The 16,226-nt window shown below is 36.9% G+C and overlaps 1 protein-coding gene across 1 annotated transcript; it reads right to left on the bottom strand.

Annotated features, from left to right (window-relative positions):
* Positions 1-970: 970 nt before the first annotated feature.
* Positions 971-12,732, bottom strand: LOC103466968 (paired box protein Pax-7-like). Its single transcript, XM_008412936.2, has 5 exons — positions 12,537-12,732; positions 11,269-11,428; positions 10,401-10,591; positions 8,545-8,812; positions 971-3,058 (listed from the first exon to the last, which is right to left on the bottom strand). Exons 1-5 carry the CDS (start codon positions 12,726-12,728, stop codon positions 2,943-2,945), a joined length of 927 nt encoding a protein of 308 aa, XP_008411158.1. The 5' UTR covers positions 12,729-12,732; the 3' UTR covers positions 971-2,942.
* Between the last annotated feature and the right edge of the window lie 3,494 nt (positions 12,733-16,226).

Below are 16,226 nucleotides of genomic sequence, written 5' to 3'. Positions count from 1 at the left end.
CACACACACACACACACACACACACACACACACACACACAAGGAAACTCCTTTCAGGAATAGATAAAAACCAGTCGCCCTTCTTCTCCTGTACTTCTCTTGGTCTCATCCTTTCGGAGAACTGAGCAGCAGCCTCTCGCTGCAGAGATGAAAGCATTTAAATCAGCTAATCTCCCACAGCAGTGGTAGACTGCGGTATTTAATCTTCCTGGTAGCTAATCGACTAGCAATGACATATTAATAATCATACAATTGCATTGACAATTGAACATCAAGCCTGAAAACCTAAAACTGCAGCAAACAAACCCCTCACCCCTTACATTAAGTTGTCTACGGGGGTCTAAACAATAACACGAAACGTGTGCTGAACAATATTTAGGTGAGTTTTGATGCTATGTAGTTTTTGATGTATTTATGCTCAATATGACGGACTGTTGTAAAGTCAGGGGCACAACGCAAGTAATTTTATAAAGTTGCCACAGGCCACTAGCAATCTGTAGGCTTTACTCAGATGTTATTTATTTATTTTGACCAATAAGGACAATAAATGAACACAAAAATTTGGTCATGGGGACAAATTTTGAAAAGTGAGGTGTACAAAAGTATTCAGATGTATAAAACGGGGCACACGCCTGTTTCTTCCACTCTGATTACAAAAATATCTCAATATTACGTATTAACAGCATAGTAGAATGTGATGAAACAGATATGGACACTTTTCATTACTCATTCAGCAATTGTGGACAATTTTAATATCCCTTGTAAGTAGTACCCCTCCAGCAGTTTTGTTTTATTAGTGTTGATGGCAATCAGTGTAATTTTAAAATTCATAAATAAAAAGTAATAAAAAAAGAGAGATATACTTTATTGGGAAAATTCATGTGTGTGAAAGACAAATGGAAGCAAGCAGATTTTCACAAAGGTAAAAACAAAGCATACAAAATCATAAAATGGACACTAATACAAATTGGTATTTGCAGTTTTACATTTATTTTTCGCTTCATAAAAAAACAGTTTTTTCTTTTAAATAGCAGAYGTGGTATTTTAAAAACGATATAAATGCATTCATTACACTTACCTAATGTGGTGGTTGGAAGTGATTTTTTAAACCAGATTTGACCCAGTTTGCAACTCAAAACCTGGACAAACTGATTCAAATAATTTAGCTTCATCAGGAACAAACAGGTCTACAGTCGTATTCAGTCCTTCACATAATCAGAGATTTGAGCTTCTTTACTTTCAGTCACTGCAGAACCTCCTCTCATGTTTTTCTGTCTGCTTCTCAATGGTCTTATAAACACTGATTGATGTGCATCCAAACCTTAATGAACTATCAATAACAGTAACTATGGATACATGAGTATGTCAGTAATGAATCTTTAGATGGGACTTTTTAATTACTGCCAGCGCCTCTCCGTACTCATTAACGCACAAAATACATGTAAAATGTGTCATTTTATGTGTCCTTTTTCTGCAAAAACATGTCACTCTAACTTGTTTTGCACTGATGTTGGCTGCTCTCCACATCATATGTAACCCTTGACTCAGTAAGTATTTTAGAATAACTCAAAAGTTATAGACCAGGTACAACCGGGTTACAACAGGAACTGAGGTGAGTGAAAAATGAATTAGCTGGAGGCAGGAAATGAGCAAAAATAGTTCTTATTTTGTAGAAAATKATCAAATAAAATACAGTTTAACCACAATGATAACAAGAGTGGATGGTCAAAATCAAAACCTGTCCTACAGAGCTCAGTGTTTCAGTTTGTCCTTTCAGTCGTTTGTCAAAATGTGTTTTTCAGTTCAGTTTTTTTGTCCTTTCAGTGGTTCGTATTGTTAAAACATGGATGTTCCAGGAATCTGATCCAACAAAAATAAAATAAAATAAAATCTAGCCTAGATGAGGTATCAATATGGATAGAGCAATGGACAACCACACGGTTTCTCCATCTCGTGCTCCCATCAGCAAGACAACTCATAGTGTAGCACAGCGTGTAGCACAGCGTGTAGCACAGCGTGTCCACAGCGTGCCGCTTCCTTTTTCAAAGTGCATCAGAGACAGAATTCAGAATTAAAGTTAGGAAGAAAAGATCACACCTCCTCTTCAAACCAGAAACGAAGCTACAAAGAGAGGATCAAACTAAAAGACTGCAAGTGCATTGATATAAATAAAAGAGGGGGACAAAAGGAACGTTATCTCTTCTGGGATACGTCTCTTTAATGTCAGAATTTATATCCAGTTGTACAAAACAAGTATTTTTTTTCCTATCAATAAAATATTAAATAAACTAGAGATTAATTTAAAGAGATTAATTTAGTATAAATTTAGGGATGGTTCTTGCTGGTGACCGTACTTCTTATTTCTTTACTTAAGAAATAAAATATTTAAATAAAAAGAATTTTAAAAACTTTATCACATAATGGGAATACTGGCACAGAATTAAAAAGTTCTTCAGTTGCACACAAATGTAATACATATATATAGCAAAAGAATATTGATATTACTCTACTGAGTTACTCTAAGGTTTGCAATTTAAGTGAATGTTGAGTTAACACTGGAATAACTCATTGTCTCTTTTCTTCCTTGTTATTTCATGTGAATGTTGATCACTATGTAACAAAAGAACAGTATGTTTTCAACACAATCACAGTTTGCAACATTTACATTTCCCTAAAGGACCAAACAAGACAAACATAGCTATTTAATACAAATGTAGAACAGTAGAGCTGCGTTGGTGCCCCATGAACCACCACGGAAAGTCCAAACTCTCCAGACCAAGTACCAAACATTTACTGGAAGAGATATTTCAAGAGGTGTTGTGGCTCCTCGCCTGCAGGAAAAACAACACTCGCATTGTCGGAAAACCTCTGTGTGTGTTTTGTGTTGCAGCAGGAGTCACAGGGGCTGCTGGTGGCTAGGTCTGCTGCTGTTTGTTTAAAGTACTAGTAGGCCTGGCCAGTACTGACATGCAGCATTCCCAGCACAGCTGAGTGATTGGTCAACTTCATCTTGTGCTGACTGAAGAGGCTAATGTTCTTTGTCAAGTAATCCACAGCAGCTGGGAACAGACAGGTGACAAAATAGAAAATTAAAAGAAATTATTTTCACATTTTCTGTGTTAAACTGGAACAATTTCAAGTATTCTTTGTACACKTTAGGCATATGACTGTTTATGTTTTATTGACATGCTTGATGAGTAAAAATTAAGTGTACCATTTTGTGAAAGAATTAGATTTTAATTGTATTTTGAATGTATTCCGAATTCATAGACGTTAGACTTTTGAAATCCTAGTATTGAGGTGACTGTATGCTCTGTTATACTTTGGTTTCTTATAATTAGTAAGGAAGTACTTTTTAGTTACTGATCYTTTATTACTTTTAACATTATATGCTTTTCTACACACTACAGTACTGCAGTAAATGTATTAAATACCATTACACTGAAGGTTGAAGGGCCTACTCAACATATTCTCCAGGTAAAAAAACTACTTTTGTATTAAATATAGTCACATAGTCAAGAGTACATTGGTAATATACTAACACAGAGTTGTACTAACTGTCAATAAAAGTTTACAGACAATATGCTTATAAAAATKTGCATATTGTCTGTATAGGTACCTCTAAAAGAGTGGAAATATGAGAGAAATAGTGGAAATATGAAAAATATTTCACCAAATATGAATTAAAAATATTGGTTTAATTCAATGTCACAGGATTTCAGCATTATTCCAGACAAACTGACATTTCTCCTTTCTAAGAACAGTGAGGAACAATGAAAGAACATTCCCAATCATAGAAACCTGCAAAAAAGAACAGTAAAGCAATTAAACAGAGAAAGCATTTGTACTTGAAAGTGTAAAGAAATAAAGTATAATTTACAATTTAAGGACATTGTGGAATCGCCATTTATGTGGCATCAAAATAATTGATGATTATTGGGACCGGATGCGTGGGGMGGAAAAACATTTCAGGGTGTCTTCTTTGCCTGCATGTCCATATGGGAGAAGTAGAAAAACAGTCAGCAGTATAAAATTTGTTGATGCTGACATGAACTGTAAAGTGTAGTTTACCAATTTAGAGACTTAAGAGGGACAAATTACCTTAAAAGCTTTCCATTCATCCATTAGCCAGCAAATACAGTATATTCTTGCAGGGTGGTGAGGAGGACTAGTGTCCATCTCCAGCAGTCAAYAGGTGAGAGGCGGSGTTCACCCTGGACAGGTCACCAGTCCATCACAGGGTAAAAGCAAGCAATAAATAAAATGTATTAGATAAACGGTGGATTAACAAGGGGAATACATTCTGTCCAATTATTTTCAAATCAAATCATGTTTATTAAACACTTAGTGTTGGGAACACACCAGTTTTAAATGCAGCCATAATCCTGAGCAGTGAACTGCTAAAGAAAAACAAACATGTCTTCCACCATGAAGACGATGTGAAGGTTCGTCCTCAGAGCTGGTTGGTGATCTGGTGGAGCCAGAGCCTCTTCTGAGACAGGAAAGTCTTCAGGTTTTCTAATTCCTGATCTCTCTGGCTTCCTCTTTCATCTTCATTTGCTTAGACTGCAAAAATATGTTGAAGATAAAAACAATGATGAACAACAACAGCCACACAATATCAAAGTCTGATTGGTTTACTGAGCTTAATTAAATCCAGGTTAAATTTATGAAGTAAACTAAATTAAGTYGCAACAAACAGCCTCCATGCAGTTGTAACATTAAATTGATTGTTATGATAATAATCATAATGAAAGTTGTGAARTACCTGAAACAAACTTAATTTTGTTTCTGTATATACTGCACTGTTTAWAATKACAGATGACAATAGTTTATTTGAGAAATATTTATTTTAGATGTAAAAACTATGCAATAAGAACATTGTAGGCTGTTTGATTTTCATAAATTTGAATAGAATATTGCCATGGATGWCGCCATGTTCATTACACTGTAATGGATTCTGGATAAATGACATATGTCATGTCCGATTGTGCTAGCTCCATCGARCCAAAACAGCAAAGAGTAACATTAGGCCTTTTCAGTTTGAACCGGAGGAAGTTGACATTGATGGCAATGTAGAAATCACAAGTGYTAATGAAGATGAAGAGGACCAAACGAAGGAAAAGGAAAGAGTTGACCGAAGCAGCTGGTGTTTGTGCTGCTGCCAGCTTCAGCTTCMTTAATGAAATAATGATTGACACGTACCTCTGGTCATACTGTGTGATCCGGTAAGTACTTCTGTCCATGTCTGGTCTTCGGTCTGGTGTCGGTTCTGTGGTTTCACATTCAGTACCGGTGGCAGTGGCAATAGCATTGTTATGATTTAAGAGCTTTCACTTCTGCCTGCCTCTGATGTAAGTGTCTCCCAGTGTCTTTCGCTTGCTAGCCAGTGGTGAGGTTTAGGCACTTTGTGGATGCAAATTGTCGGTGAAACATTTGTTCTTAGCTTGCAAGGGTAGCGACCATCAGTYAGATCATCCTTCATCAATTTTGCTTGTAAAAATAACTCAAAGTCTTCTGGAGAGAAATGTTGAGAACACAAATGTAGGTGTTTTGGAAGTTCTTTCCCACTGTGCTCTTCTTTTGGTTTTTTCATGTTGGAAGTAATGCAGACTCATAACTATTTTTTTTTAAATTACAGCCAACAGCGATGCAGCATTGCACTGTATAAATTTACATCAGTCAAATGCAACATGATAAAAAACAACATAGGAAGTTAGTCTTCCTGTGTTTACTAAACTCTCCTGTTCCTTCCTTTGATCCAACTGTGTCATCAACCCCGCATGCATTGTGCAGGCAGAAAAGTGGCAACCCCCATGTTGAGAAATATAATGAAAGATATGAATTTTTAAAAAAGTAATTACGTGCTTCTATTTAATACAAACATAATTTCTTTAGTTAATAGGATGATTACAACATATTTAGGCCAACATGTTCAACTAATCATGGATCTATTTAAGCAAACTCACCACCTTCATTCCCTTGGGTTCTTTTTGTGACCTATATTTTATTTCCATCCAGTCGTTGTCTTGCTTTATTGTCTAAATATATTACACATATAAATATATGGATTCCTAAGCATGCCTATATCCCTAAGCATGCATATATATGTATATATATTATTGTATATTAAATTTTATTTAAATTTACATTTTTGTTATTTTTCTATTATCTTGACAAAATTGTTATCTAAGGTCTCTATTATGAGTGAACTGAATACAAGCTAGCGTTCCTGCTATTAGTTTTAGCACTTTACTCTGACATTTGACCTTTGCTATAAAGAAGTACAGTAGARATCAGAGTCCACAGGAGTAAAATAACTGACATGTACATAAGTGTAAACACATTATATCTTAGAGGCAGGGACTATCTATTTGCCTCCTCACAGAGGATTTAAGGCATAAACCTGGCTGGCAGGAAAAACATTCTCTTAAAGGGTCCCTGTCACTAAGCCCTTCTGCAAATCGCCTCCCCCCTTACCTCCCACCCCCACCTCCGTTGTCCCAATCCCTCTTACCACACACACACAAATATTGCTCCCCACCAGCTCTTAAGGCAAATGGCATCTTGGCAGATAGTCCTGCCCATGCATATATGTTATTTATTTTTAACTTCTTAGCAAAGGTGTGACAGTTTTCTTTCTGTTCACATGAGGATCTGAACTGTCAGACGCTGCCTATCTCCTCCCAGACGCCCAAACGTACACAGATCCTCTAATATCACCACTGTCACTCGTTCTGTCTGAGAAGGCATCACCAGCTGAACCTGGGAGGAGCAACGTCAATAACTAAGTAAATATTTGTTGAGAATTAATACCAGCTACCAGAAAAAATGGTTTTCTGTGTGAGCTTAACTGCTTACTGCTTCCTTCAAACCTTCCCGTCTTGTTTCTGTACAGTTTAAAACAGTGTTACATTGGATATCATGCAAAAGTAGTGTGCTAATATAGTAATTGTTGTAAAGATACTTTATACCAAACCATAGAAACAATACTGGAAAAATTGTGGACTTCTCCACTAACGGGGGGCTCTTACTGATCCAGAAGTTTAAATATCTTAGCATCAGGTGATGTCAGAAAAACTCCCATTTGCCCGCCTGCAGCTGGTTTTCTTGTTGGTACCAAACCCACTGTCATGTGGGCAGCACTGTAATGTTCTTTGATTTCTCCAGTGCATTTGACACAAGTCAAGCTTCTTTATCAGAAACCCCAGAAGACAAAAGTGGAAGCTCCAAATATCACCTGGATCAATGAGAACCTAACAAACAGCACCACAATGTGAGAGTGAAAGGTCAACTGTATAAACAGGTGCTCAGCAGCACAGGTGCACCACAGAGAACTGCACTCTTGCAATTCATTTTCACTGTAAAATTCAGATTTYCTATACCATCCATAAACACGCTGAATCAACAAGCTGAATACAGAACTGAGACTGAGATAATGCTGCCATCAGGTAATCGTTTTTCCTCTTCTGTTATTAATGTTTTACTTTCATGAACATCATAATCCTACATGCTTGTTGTTTCTTGTGCGTTCTGCTCCGTCTTCTCCGTCGTGGCAGATGGCCACTTGTACTGAGCCCAGTTCTGGTTTTGCTGGGAGTTTTTCCTCTCTGCTGTCGCTACATGCATGCTCCATATTAAAGATTGCTGTAAGCAAGAGATTGTTGCTATGTGTTTGTCCGGGAGGCGTGAATGCTGCAAGTCAATAACTCAATACAATCCATGATAGGAACTTTTAAACCTGCTTTAAATAATAATTTATGGAAGTACTGTACTAACGTTTTGATAACTGGGATCAACTGGAATGTATTTATTATTGAATTAAAAGGATTTTTTTCATCAAGTACCTTGAAATTACATCTATAAAGTGGAGTTACATAAATAAACTGAATCAAATTGAATTTTCAAGAACTGAGATTACATGTGAGAATCAAGTTTGTCATTTTTTWAAATCCATTTATTACCAGCCCTTGATCAAACACATATCATTTCCTTAAATCTGTTGTATGTAATTTTGACAAAAAATATGTTTTTCCATATTTCTTAAAAGTGTTGCCATGTTATGACAGTATAATATGAGACAGTTAATCTGTGAATAGTTCGAGCCTACAAAAATGTACTTCTCCCAATCAAAAATGACCAATCGGAGCCAGAAGGAAGGTTTTACCACTGTCAATCAATCTTGAGTACAAGTTGTTCCTCACTGATGGTAGAGGAACCTTTTATCTGCCCTCCTTAGTGACTATGCTAACTAGCCTGAGCATTTATGGCTGACTCCGTTGAGGTAAACCAGCTGTAGCATAGCAGAGAGGAAGAGGGAGGATCTGAGCAGCGCATACACAAAGTGTTTGGCAGCAGCATATTTCTACAGATGACAGCGGGACCATAGAACAAGGCAGAGAACTCAAATCTATCCACAGATCATTGTTCTCATATTATACTGTACAGCGACAGCTTAAACAAACACACAAAAAACACTTTTTAAAATAAAAGTTTCATACTGCAGCTTTAAAAGCTTTACCACGTGTAATAAGATAACACTCACGCTGACAATACTGACTGTACTGGTAGCTGGCGGCTGTCACAACTGGGTCCATGCTGTAGCTGGTGGTGCCGTATGTGGTTGGGGAGTAAGATTCAGATGAATGAAAGCTCTCCGCCATCTTAACAGAGACCTCAGCTGACTGTTGACTGCCGCTGGCGGCCATGATATTGGATAAAGAAGAGTCCAAAGACCTTGGGCGAGGTGACGGTGAGAAGTCATGGTGTGGTTTTGAGGAAACACGACATGAATTATTCATGATGCTCATAACCTGCAAACAGAAAAAAGAGGTGCTTCAAGATCGTCATCAAGCTTTTTATATCAAGGTGTAGGAATTACCTACAGTATTATTATCAAACAATATTTCCACTCATAGAAAAATTTGCAAGTTAAGTGATGCCTTCAGATTCATTGTATTTTTGGAATTGGTAAAAAAATTAAAAAGTCTTCTTTCCAAASAAACYCAGCTGATTGGATCAAGTCAATAACTTGCAGCATTTATTCCTTCTAGACAAGCATGTAGTGGCAGAGGACAGTGGATTTTATTAAATCATTGATTTTGCTATTAACCCTTGCATCATATGACAGCAAGAAACAGGAAGAAACCTTCAACAGGTTTATTGTGATCGCTCGTCTACCTCCATCAGCTGGGTTTTGAGAAGACAGAAAAGATATACAGGAATAAAAACCAGAAGCACTGGTTCAGTAGCGTGTTCTATGTCAAAGGAAAAAATTTTAATGGCAATAGCAGCTTCTTTTGTGACTTCATCTAGGAGAAAAACACAGCTCTGAACCAGTTTTAAAGCTCAAATGACWAAAGAGACCAAAGAGCCCATATAGTTAGTTGCTAYAAAAGTTTAGTCACTAGTGTCATCCATGAAAGAGACAGGGTTAATGCTGACAAATGGCACCAAGTATCATGTAAAGTATGCAAACATRAAGTTATTGGCATTCAAATTAACACTGTCATAAAAAAATACACTGTATTGCTAAAAGTATTCCCTCCTATACTCAAGTATCGMCTCACATTTGAAGTATTGACACACAACATTTTGCATGCCTAGATGCTTAATTTTATGCACCTGTGGCTATAGAAGTGATTGAAACATCTGATTCTCATCATTTGAATGGGTGAGCAAATACTTTTGGCGTCATAGTGTAAGCATATGGCCTGGTAGCTTTTACCAAACACAAATACACAGAACAAGATAAGACACAGCCCCTTTCCTATTAACCCATTGACCTAMATGTTGCTGTTCTTTATTATATTTTTCATCTACAGAGGCCGCCACTTTTTCCAACTGCACAATGCATGCCAGGSMGCAGGCTAAGTGGAGACAGACTCAGCCTGACATCACTCTTGTCAGTGATGTCATGAGAGGAAAAAACAGTCAAAACATAAATCTAATAGTAATAAGGAATAAACTAAGCATATCGAAACCACAACAGACCAGTGGTCTCATTTATAAAGTACTGCATAGTGTTCATACTAATGGTGTATGAATGCCCAAAAGGAAAAAAAAAACTGATTTGTAGATTTGTAAAACCATGGTACACACCAGCACGCAATTTTCCTTAACAGATCACAACTGCACCTCAAACTGACTTGAAATAAAGTTTACACTCCACCACCAGTATTTCAGGAGGCATTCTCCACAGATGAGATGGGAGATAGTATTATTAAAGCGCATCTCCTCTGTACTCTGCGGGTAGCAACATAGACCCATGTAGCAAACAATGCCCCTCACCAGATTGAGGCAATTCTCTGAATAAAATTTTGCTTCCTATAAGTTGTTAAAAACATATGTACACATACTTAATCAGACCGAGCTAATCAGTAATAACCCAAAAGGTCTTACCTGTTGTGAAAGTCCGTGGTTAACGGGATTGCTCTGAGCTGCAGAGCTCACAAAGGAATCAGAATAACTGGAGAACCCATTGCAGTTGGAGGAAAGAGCATAGGCAGGACCGCTGTCTGCACTGGACAGACCAAATTGGTGCACCGTGGATGGAGGCAGTGGTTGTGGACGATGAACTGCATCATCATTCTCTGAAAACCATCATGCAACAATGTGTGTATAAGCAACAGAAGTTATTCGTAAGGCAAAAACATCTATGTAGCCATGTCCCAGTTTTAAATAAGGAAAGATTTGAGCGTTCTACCTGGCTTTCTACTTCCACTATGTAAATAWAGAAACACTAGATATATTCCTGGGTTATCCTTTGAAAGAGTTACTCTTTAAATATGGAGTSTGAAGCTGGTAGCAGCGAGTTGAGCTGTGCTTAGTTTATACTCCAAATCCAGTACCCACTCTCTCCTGGACATGGCCATTGGCTGCCTGAGCTTTAAAACTGAGAGCTTTTAGCTGTGTCCCKCTCCTAGAAAAAGGAACAACAAAAGGAGCTAATCATACTTGCCAACTCTCCTGTTTTGACTGGGAAACTACCGTATTTTACCCCTCTGCCCTGCCGTGCTCCCGTATTAGTATTTTCCCATAAATTTYCCATATTATAGTAATAACGGGGCACATCACTCCCCCACTCCCCATTTGCTGACCCCTTTAAATTATTCAGAATACTGACATRTTGAAATCAGARCAAAACGATGAAACACCTAAATGTCCCTTCCACAAATCCTAAGGCAAACAGAAAAAAAGAACATCACAGTGTAGAAAAGAACCGGCCTCTACAGAAAGAACGAGTGATGACATTTGATGTGTGCTTTACCATGGGACAGAGAGGAGTAGCCTGATTCTGAGAGCTGATATGATGAAAATGTCGACACTCCTGTTGAAGAAAATCCACTGGGCAAGAGGTTGTTGAATGCTGCTAGTTGACTGGCTCCTGCTTGCTTGCGCCACCTGGCTCTGCGGTTGCTAAACCACACCTTCAAAACAAGAACATTTGAAAGAATGAATGTGTGTTGAATACCAAACTATGCTTTGGGTTATGAGGACGGCTGTTCCAATGCCACACCAGCTTGAGTTTTCTCACTTAAGTTACTTAGCTCTTACATACCTTTTAAAGGCTGTTCATGCACATGTTTTAAATAGGTTTGTTTATTACTTTTAATCTAAAACTGAGACTTTACGTGTTTAATAATCTAAAACCGGTAACACTTTATTTGAAGGGGGGTGAATAAGACTGACATGACACTTTCATAAACATGACATAACATCTGTCATGAACATGAATAAGCCTTCATGAATATTTATGACTGTTGTCATAAAGCGTCATTCGGTAAATTATGACACTTTTAATACAACGTTGACATTATTCAAAAATCATTACTGTTTAAACTTTACCTTTAATAACATAAAGWTAYCWAATTTTTRAAGTGCAATCAGTAATACTTTTATAACAAATTTATATCAGTAAAGATTTATTGGTTAATGTCAAGTTGTCATAACAAAGACATTTTGAATAATGTCAACTTTGTATTAAAAGTGTCATAATTTATCGAATGATGCTTTATGACAACAGTCATAAATATTCATAAAGACTTCTTTATGTTCAYGACAGRTGTTAWKTCATGTTTATGAMAGTGTCATGTCAGTCTTATTCACSCCCCTTCAAATAAATTGTTWCCCTAAAACCACTTACACTTTAAACTTTGTCTACTCATATAAACCATATAAAAATATAGAACCATTGTTTTACTGTGTGTGAGACGGATTACTGATCAGAAATAGATCTCTCACAGTTTTCATGGTTTTTAGAGACAATCAAMTTATCTGCCAGCACAACTTTAYCACCTCAGGGGTTATTTGGTGGCTCCACACTCTCAAAAATGTACYTTTGTTTGATTGAAAGCAGCTCTGATTATAAATTTTATATTTCAATGRAGCTGAAGAGAATTTGCATGTATGAAATGAATCTGTTTTTATGTGAATATAGTGGAACAAGCTTCATTTGCTTTTATGTGGCTCTGCCTGTCTTGACTCATCCCACACAGCCCGACCCCATCTGAAGCCCTGGATGTGTCTGAGTTTTACCTGAACCCTGGCCTCAGTCAGTCGGATTCGCTGGGCCAGTTCCTCTCTGGTATAAATGTCAGGATAGTGTGTTCTTTCAAAAGCCTTTTCTAACTCCTCAAGCTGCTCCGCTGTGAAGGTGGTCCGACTTCTGCGCTTCTTCCTTCTAAGCAGAAGATTAGGTTCTGATTCCACATCTGACACATCTTCCATTTGRYTTCCTGAAACCAGCGAAAAGACAATTGGACTTATTTAATATTCCTGTTTAAATCTRTGACATTTATATTTAGGTTTACAGCGTATCGCCCTTATTTTGTTTAAAATGTGAACTTCAGCTTCAAACCCTAAATAATGCTTTAACCTGAMCTATGATTTGTTCCAGGACAGCTGACCAAATCTCAGGATTGTTACTTTATGAATCCAGAGAYGATTTTGTCCAGAAAAGATCCAAAGTTGTTTAAGTTAACATTATCCATCCATTAAAAATAAACATTTTAAATAAACATTTATTTAAAATAGCAACTTTAAATAAATAAATGTAAAAAATATATAAATAAAATGATGTCAGGGATCTCTTTCTCAAGAGACAGTGGAGATTGTTCAACATCCTGCCATACAAATGTGCCTAAATTAGATAAAATAAACTCATTTTTATCGATAGTCCTTCTGGCAGTTAAAACAAGCCTCACTTCTAAAAATATACACAGTCTAGTAACTTTTACTTGCATTTAAACCAATACTTCGTTTATTAATTAACTTAAACCCTCTCGTGTTTCCAAACTAAATGCAACACTTATGTAAAGACGTGGTCAAATGTTTTTTGGGATCTTTTGCTGTTACTGGTACATAAACCTGCGTGGCTCCAACAACGGGCAGCGGATTCTTTGTTGCTCGTATCTGAATAGAAGCGACAAAACTCAACAGTTTTCTCAATGTCCTGGTGTAGATACTTAAAGGAAGGAGATTACAAATGCTGACCAGCCAACGCATCTGAGAAGAGAAGCTTTTCTCTCCCCGTTTTACTGTTGTCTAGTCGAATCATGTCAGGTTGCGGGAGTCTGTGCAGAGCCATTCATGCTTCTGTCTTAAAGGAACAATAGGGCCACTTCGCAAACTGTCAGCCTTCTTTCATGAAGTGTGCAGCATGTACTGTTTCAGTAAACAATTCAGAGTGGTTCATCAGCTCTTTCAGTGCAGACACAAAGGAATGACCGGCTTCATTTTTTTTTCTTTCTTATCTCTTTTTTTCCCCTTGCAGCAGCTGTTTGTGTGTTTGCAGAACCATATGTGAAAAAAAGATATTCCAACTTCCATGTTCACATGCTTGTTTTCTATMCTTACCTGACATCAGATTGGTTGAAAATGCAGAGCGGTTTGTTTTAATTATCGATTTTGGTAATAAGCTCCACGATCATTTTACTGAGATACGACGTTATCAGTAAGCAATATGCCTTCTGAACATCATTTGATGGCTACAAGGAATGACTCTGGTAAGCATGCTGTAGTTGTAGACTGAATAAGGGCCGCGATGTGGTGGAGAGGGAGGGAGGGAGCAAAGTGGTACCGAGCCGTGCCGCTGCAACCGATGGAAAAATTCAACTGCACAAGAACCGTTGGACCAGCAGAGAGACGGTTTTAGGCAAAATAATGCAGAACTAAGAAAATTCTACAAAAATGTCAAAATTTGTAGAAAGACAAAAAGATAGAATCCTAAATAACCTATTTAGACACTTTATCAGCAAAACAAAAGTCAACTTGAGGGCGAGTTTCGCTTTAAATAAATTATAAAATGAAAGGACTGAAAATAAAAGTCAATACTTGTGTTTTTTTTCCCCCAGTTTTTATAAAATCTGTAAAGAATGTTCATTTTARGTCAATCATGCTAAAAGTGAATTTCTAAAATACAAAATGTGATGTATTTATGTGTTTAAAAATGAATTTCATTTTTCAAATGAAGCTATAAGTCAAGTATAAATTAGAAGAGCATATGGTATATCATATCCAACACATAATGCATATATACAAAAATATCAGAATGCTGCTTTTCTCCTTTCTTTAGAATCAAAATAGGAATATTCGCTTTATTTCCTGGAACTGCTGAACTGAATATTGCTGCTCTTCTCTSTGCTVAGATTCAACAGTGACCCAGTTTCAGAATMTAATTCAATCCCTGTCTCCTAAACAGCCAAATCTTACAACAACCTACCTTATTTAGGAGAAGGTAGACAGAGATAATCTAAAACAAACTGTCACAGGGGTAGAATTATTGTGAATGTTTTTCATTAAACAAAAAGAGTCCAAGCGTATGACATAAACCCTCTGTCTCTCCAGCTGCTTCTTGTTTTTCTGTGTTYCATTATTCCATTATTCCTAAAACTCTGAAACAATTATGACCCTAAATTTTTGCTACTATAAAGCTGTTATTGTTAACTTTGAAGGAAAAGGTGCTAAAGTGCTAATAAAAACAGGAATTAACCTTGTCAGATGGACTCTAGAATAGTTCACTGGCTGTTTGGTAAGAAAACCTTGGGTTAGATTGGGTAGGCATAGCTATGTCCTGTTTCAGTTCAATTCATCCATACATTCACTATTGAACAGGCTTATTCATGTGGGGCTTGCTAATTTATGCAATTAYATATGTGATTTTTTTTTTCTTTTTTGATTGTTTGTTTTGCTTTATACTGGCCAGCAGCAAAAAGTACACTTGCAAAAAAAAGAGACAAGAGGCAGGAAACACCCTGGACAGGTTGTCAGTCCATCACAGAGCAACAGAAAGGACAAAGCAACAATAAACACACACTCATACACACACATATAAACCTAATGGCAATCTTGAGCAACTAATTAACCTTATATAGTCATGTTTTTTTTAACAACCCATGCAGAGAGAACATATAAATTCCATGCTGAAATACTCAAGGCCATGATTTGATTTCAGGCCTTCTGGCTGAACTGTAGCCCTGTGTCGCTTCTATAATAACTGTAATCAATTTATGACTTTTCCTAAAAAGTGCATGTAAAATCAAGAACAATTTAAATTAGTACTAAAATAATTTTGACTTCATCTGCCTTTTTTGTGTCAGACGTCGTCTAGAATCTGGCTCACATGCAGTGTTAATGTCAGAGGAAAAAAACATCAAACATGCTTTGACATGAGACAGTAAARCAGTTCAAATTATTAGTGCTGAAAAAAAATCCTCAGTGCTTCACACTCTTTTTTTTTCCACCACTTTTTTTAGTATATTCATTAAGACGAGGATTTTTGGTGCAAGCCGAGGGGGTGGGGGTATGGGGGGAGCAGGAAGGGGAAATTAATCCCACTTTAATAAAGTGATACACAGCCCCAGACCAATGCTGGGATGATTGTGTTATCAGCCTCCAAACATTTGGGCCCTTATTTCAACCTGCTCAAATGTGAAGATGGTGTGGAGTATAAGTGTGCGCCTGGGGAAAATGATTTTTAATAGCTACAACTTGCCACTATATGTATTTTTATTTATTTWTTTTKTACATGGGTTGTATCTTATTTCCGAGAATGCGTAATAAAATTCAAACACATTTTTGAGAATTTTTCCTCAAACTGAGATAAAACATTAACTAATGTGAAGGATTCAGTGAAGCATCTCCAGTCATTTGGATCTTTTTGTTGTTTTTTTTCTCTTTGTTATTTTTGTTATCGAAGTGATGCCATAACTAATTTATATCTTGCAC

This window comes from Poecilia reticulata, linkage group LG7 (assembly GCF_000633615.1).
Source record: "Poecilia reticulata strain Guanapo linkage group LG7, Guppy_female_1.0+MT, whole genome shotgun sequence".
NCBI classification, from domain to species: Eukaryota; Metazoa; Chordata; class Actinopteri; order Cyprinodontiformes; family Poeciliidae; genus Poecilia; species Poecilia reticulata.
Note: the sequence above shows the minus strand (reverse complement) of the source record. Positions and strands in the feature narration are given on the sequence as shown.

Bases quoted from the DNA above. Each gene is read 5' to 3' on its own strand.
- LOC103466968 (XM_008412936.2), bottom strand. From the start codon at position 12,728: ATGGAAGATGTGTCAGATGTGGAATCAGAACCTAATCTTCTGCTTAGA. The intron at 10,592-11,268 runs GTAAAGCACACA...GATGGTTTTCAG, and splicing joins CTACTCCTCTCTGTCCCATG to AGAATGATGATGCAGTTCAT. The intron at 8,813-10,400 runs GTAAGACCTTTT...TTCTGTTTGCAG, and splicing joins ACCACGGACTTTCACAACAG to GTTATGAGCATCATGAATAA.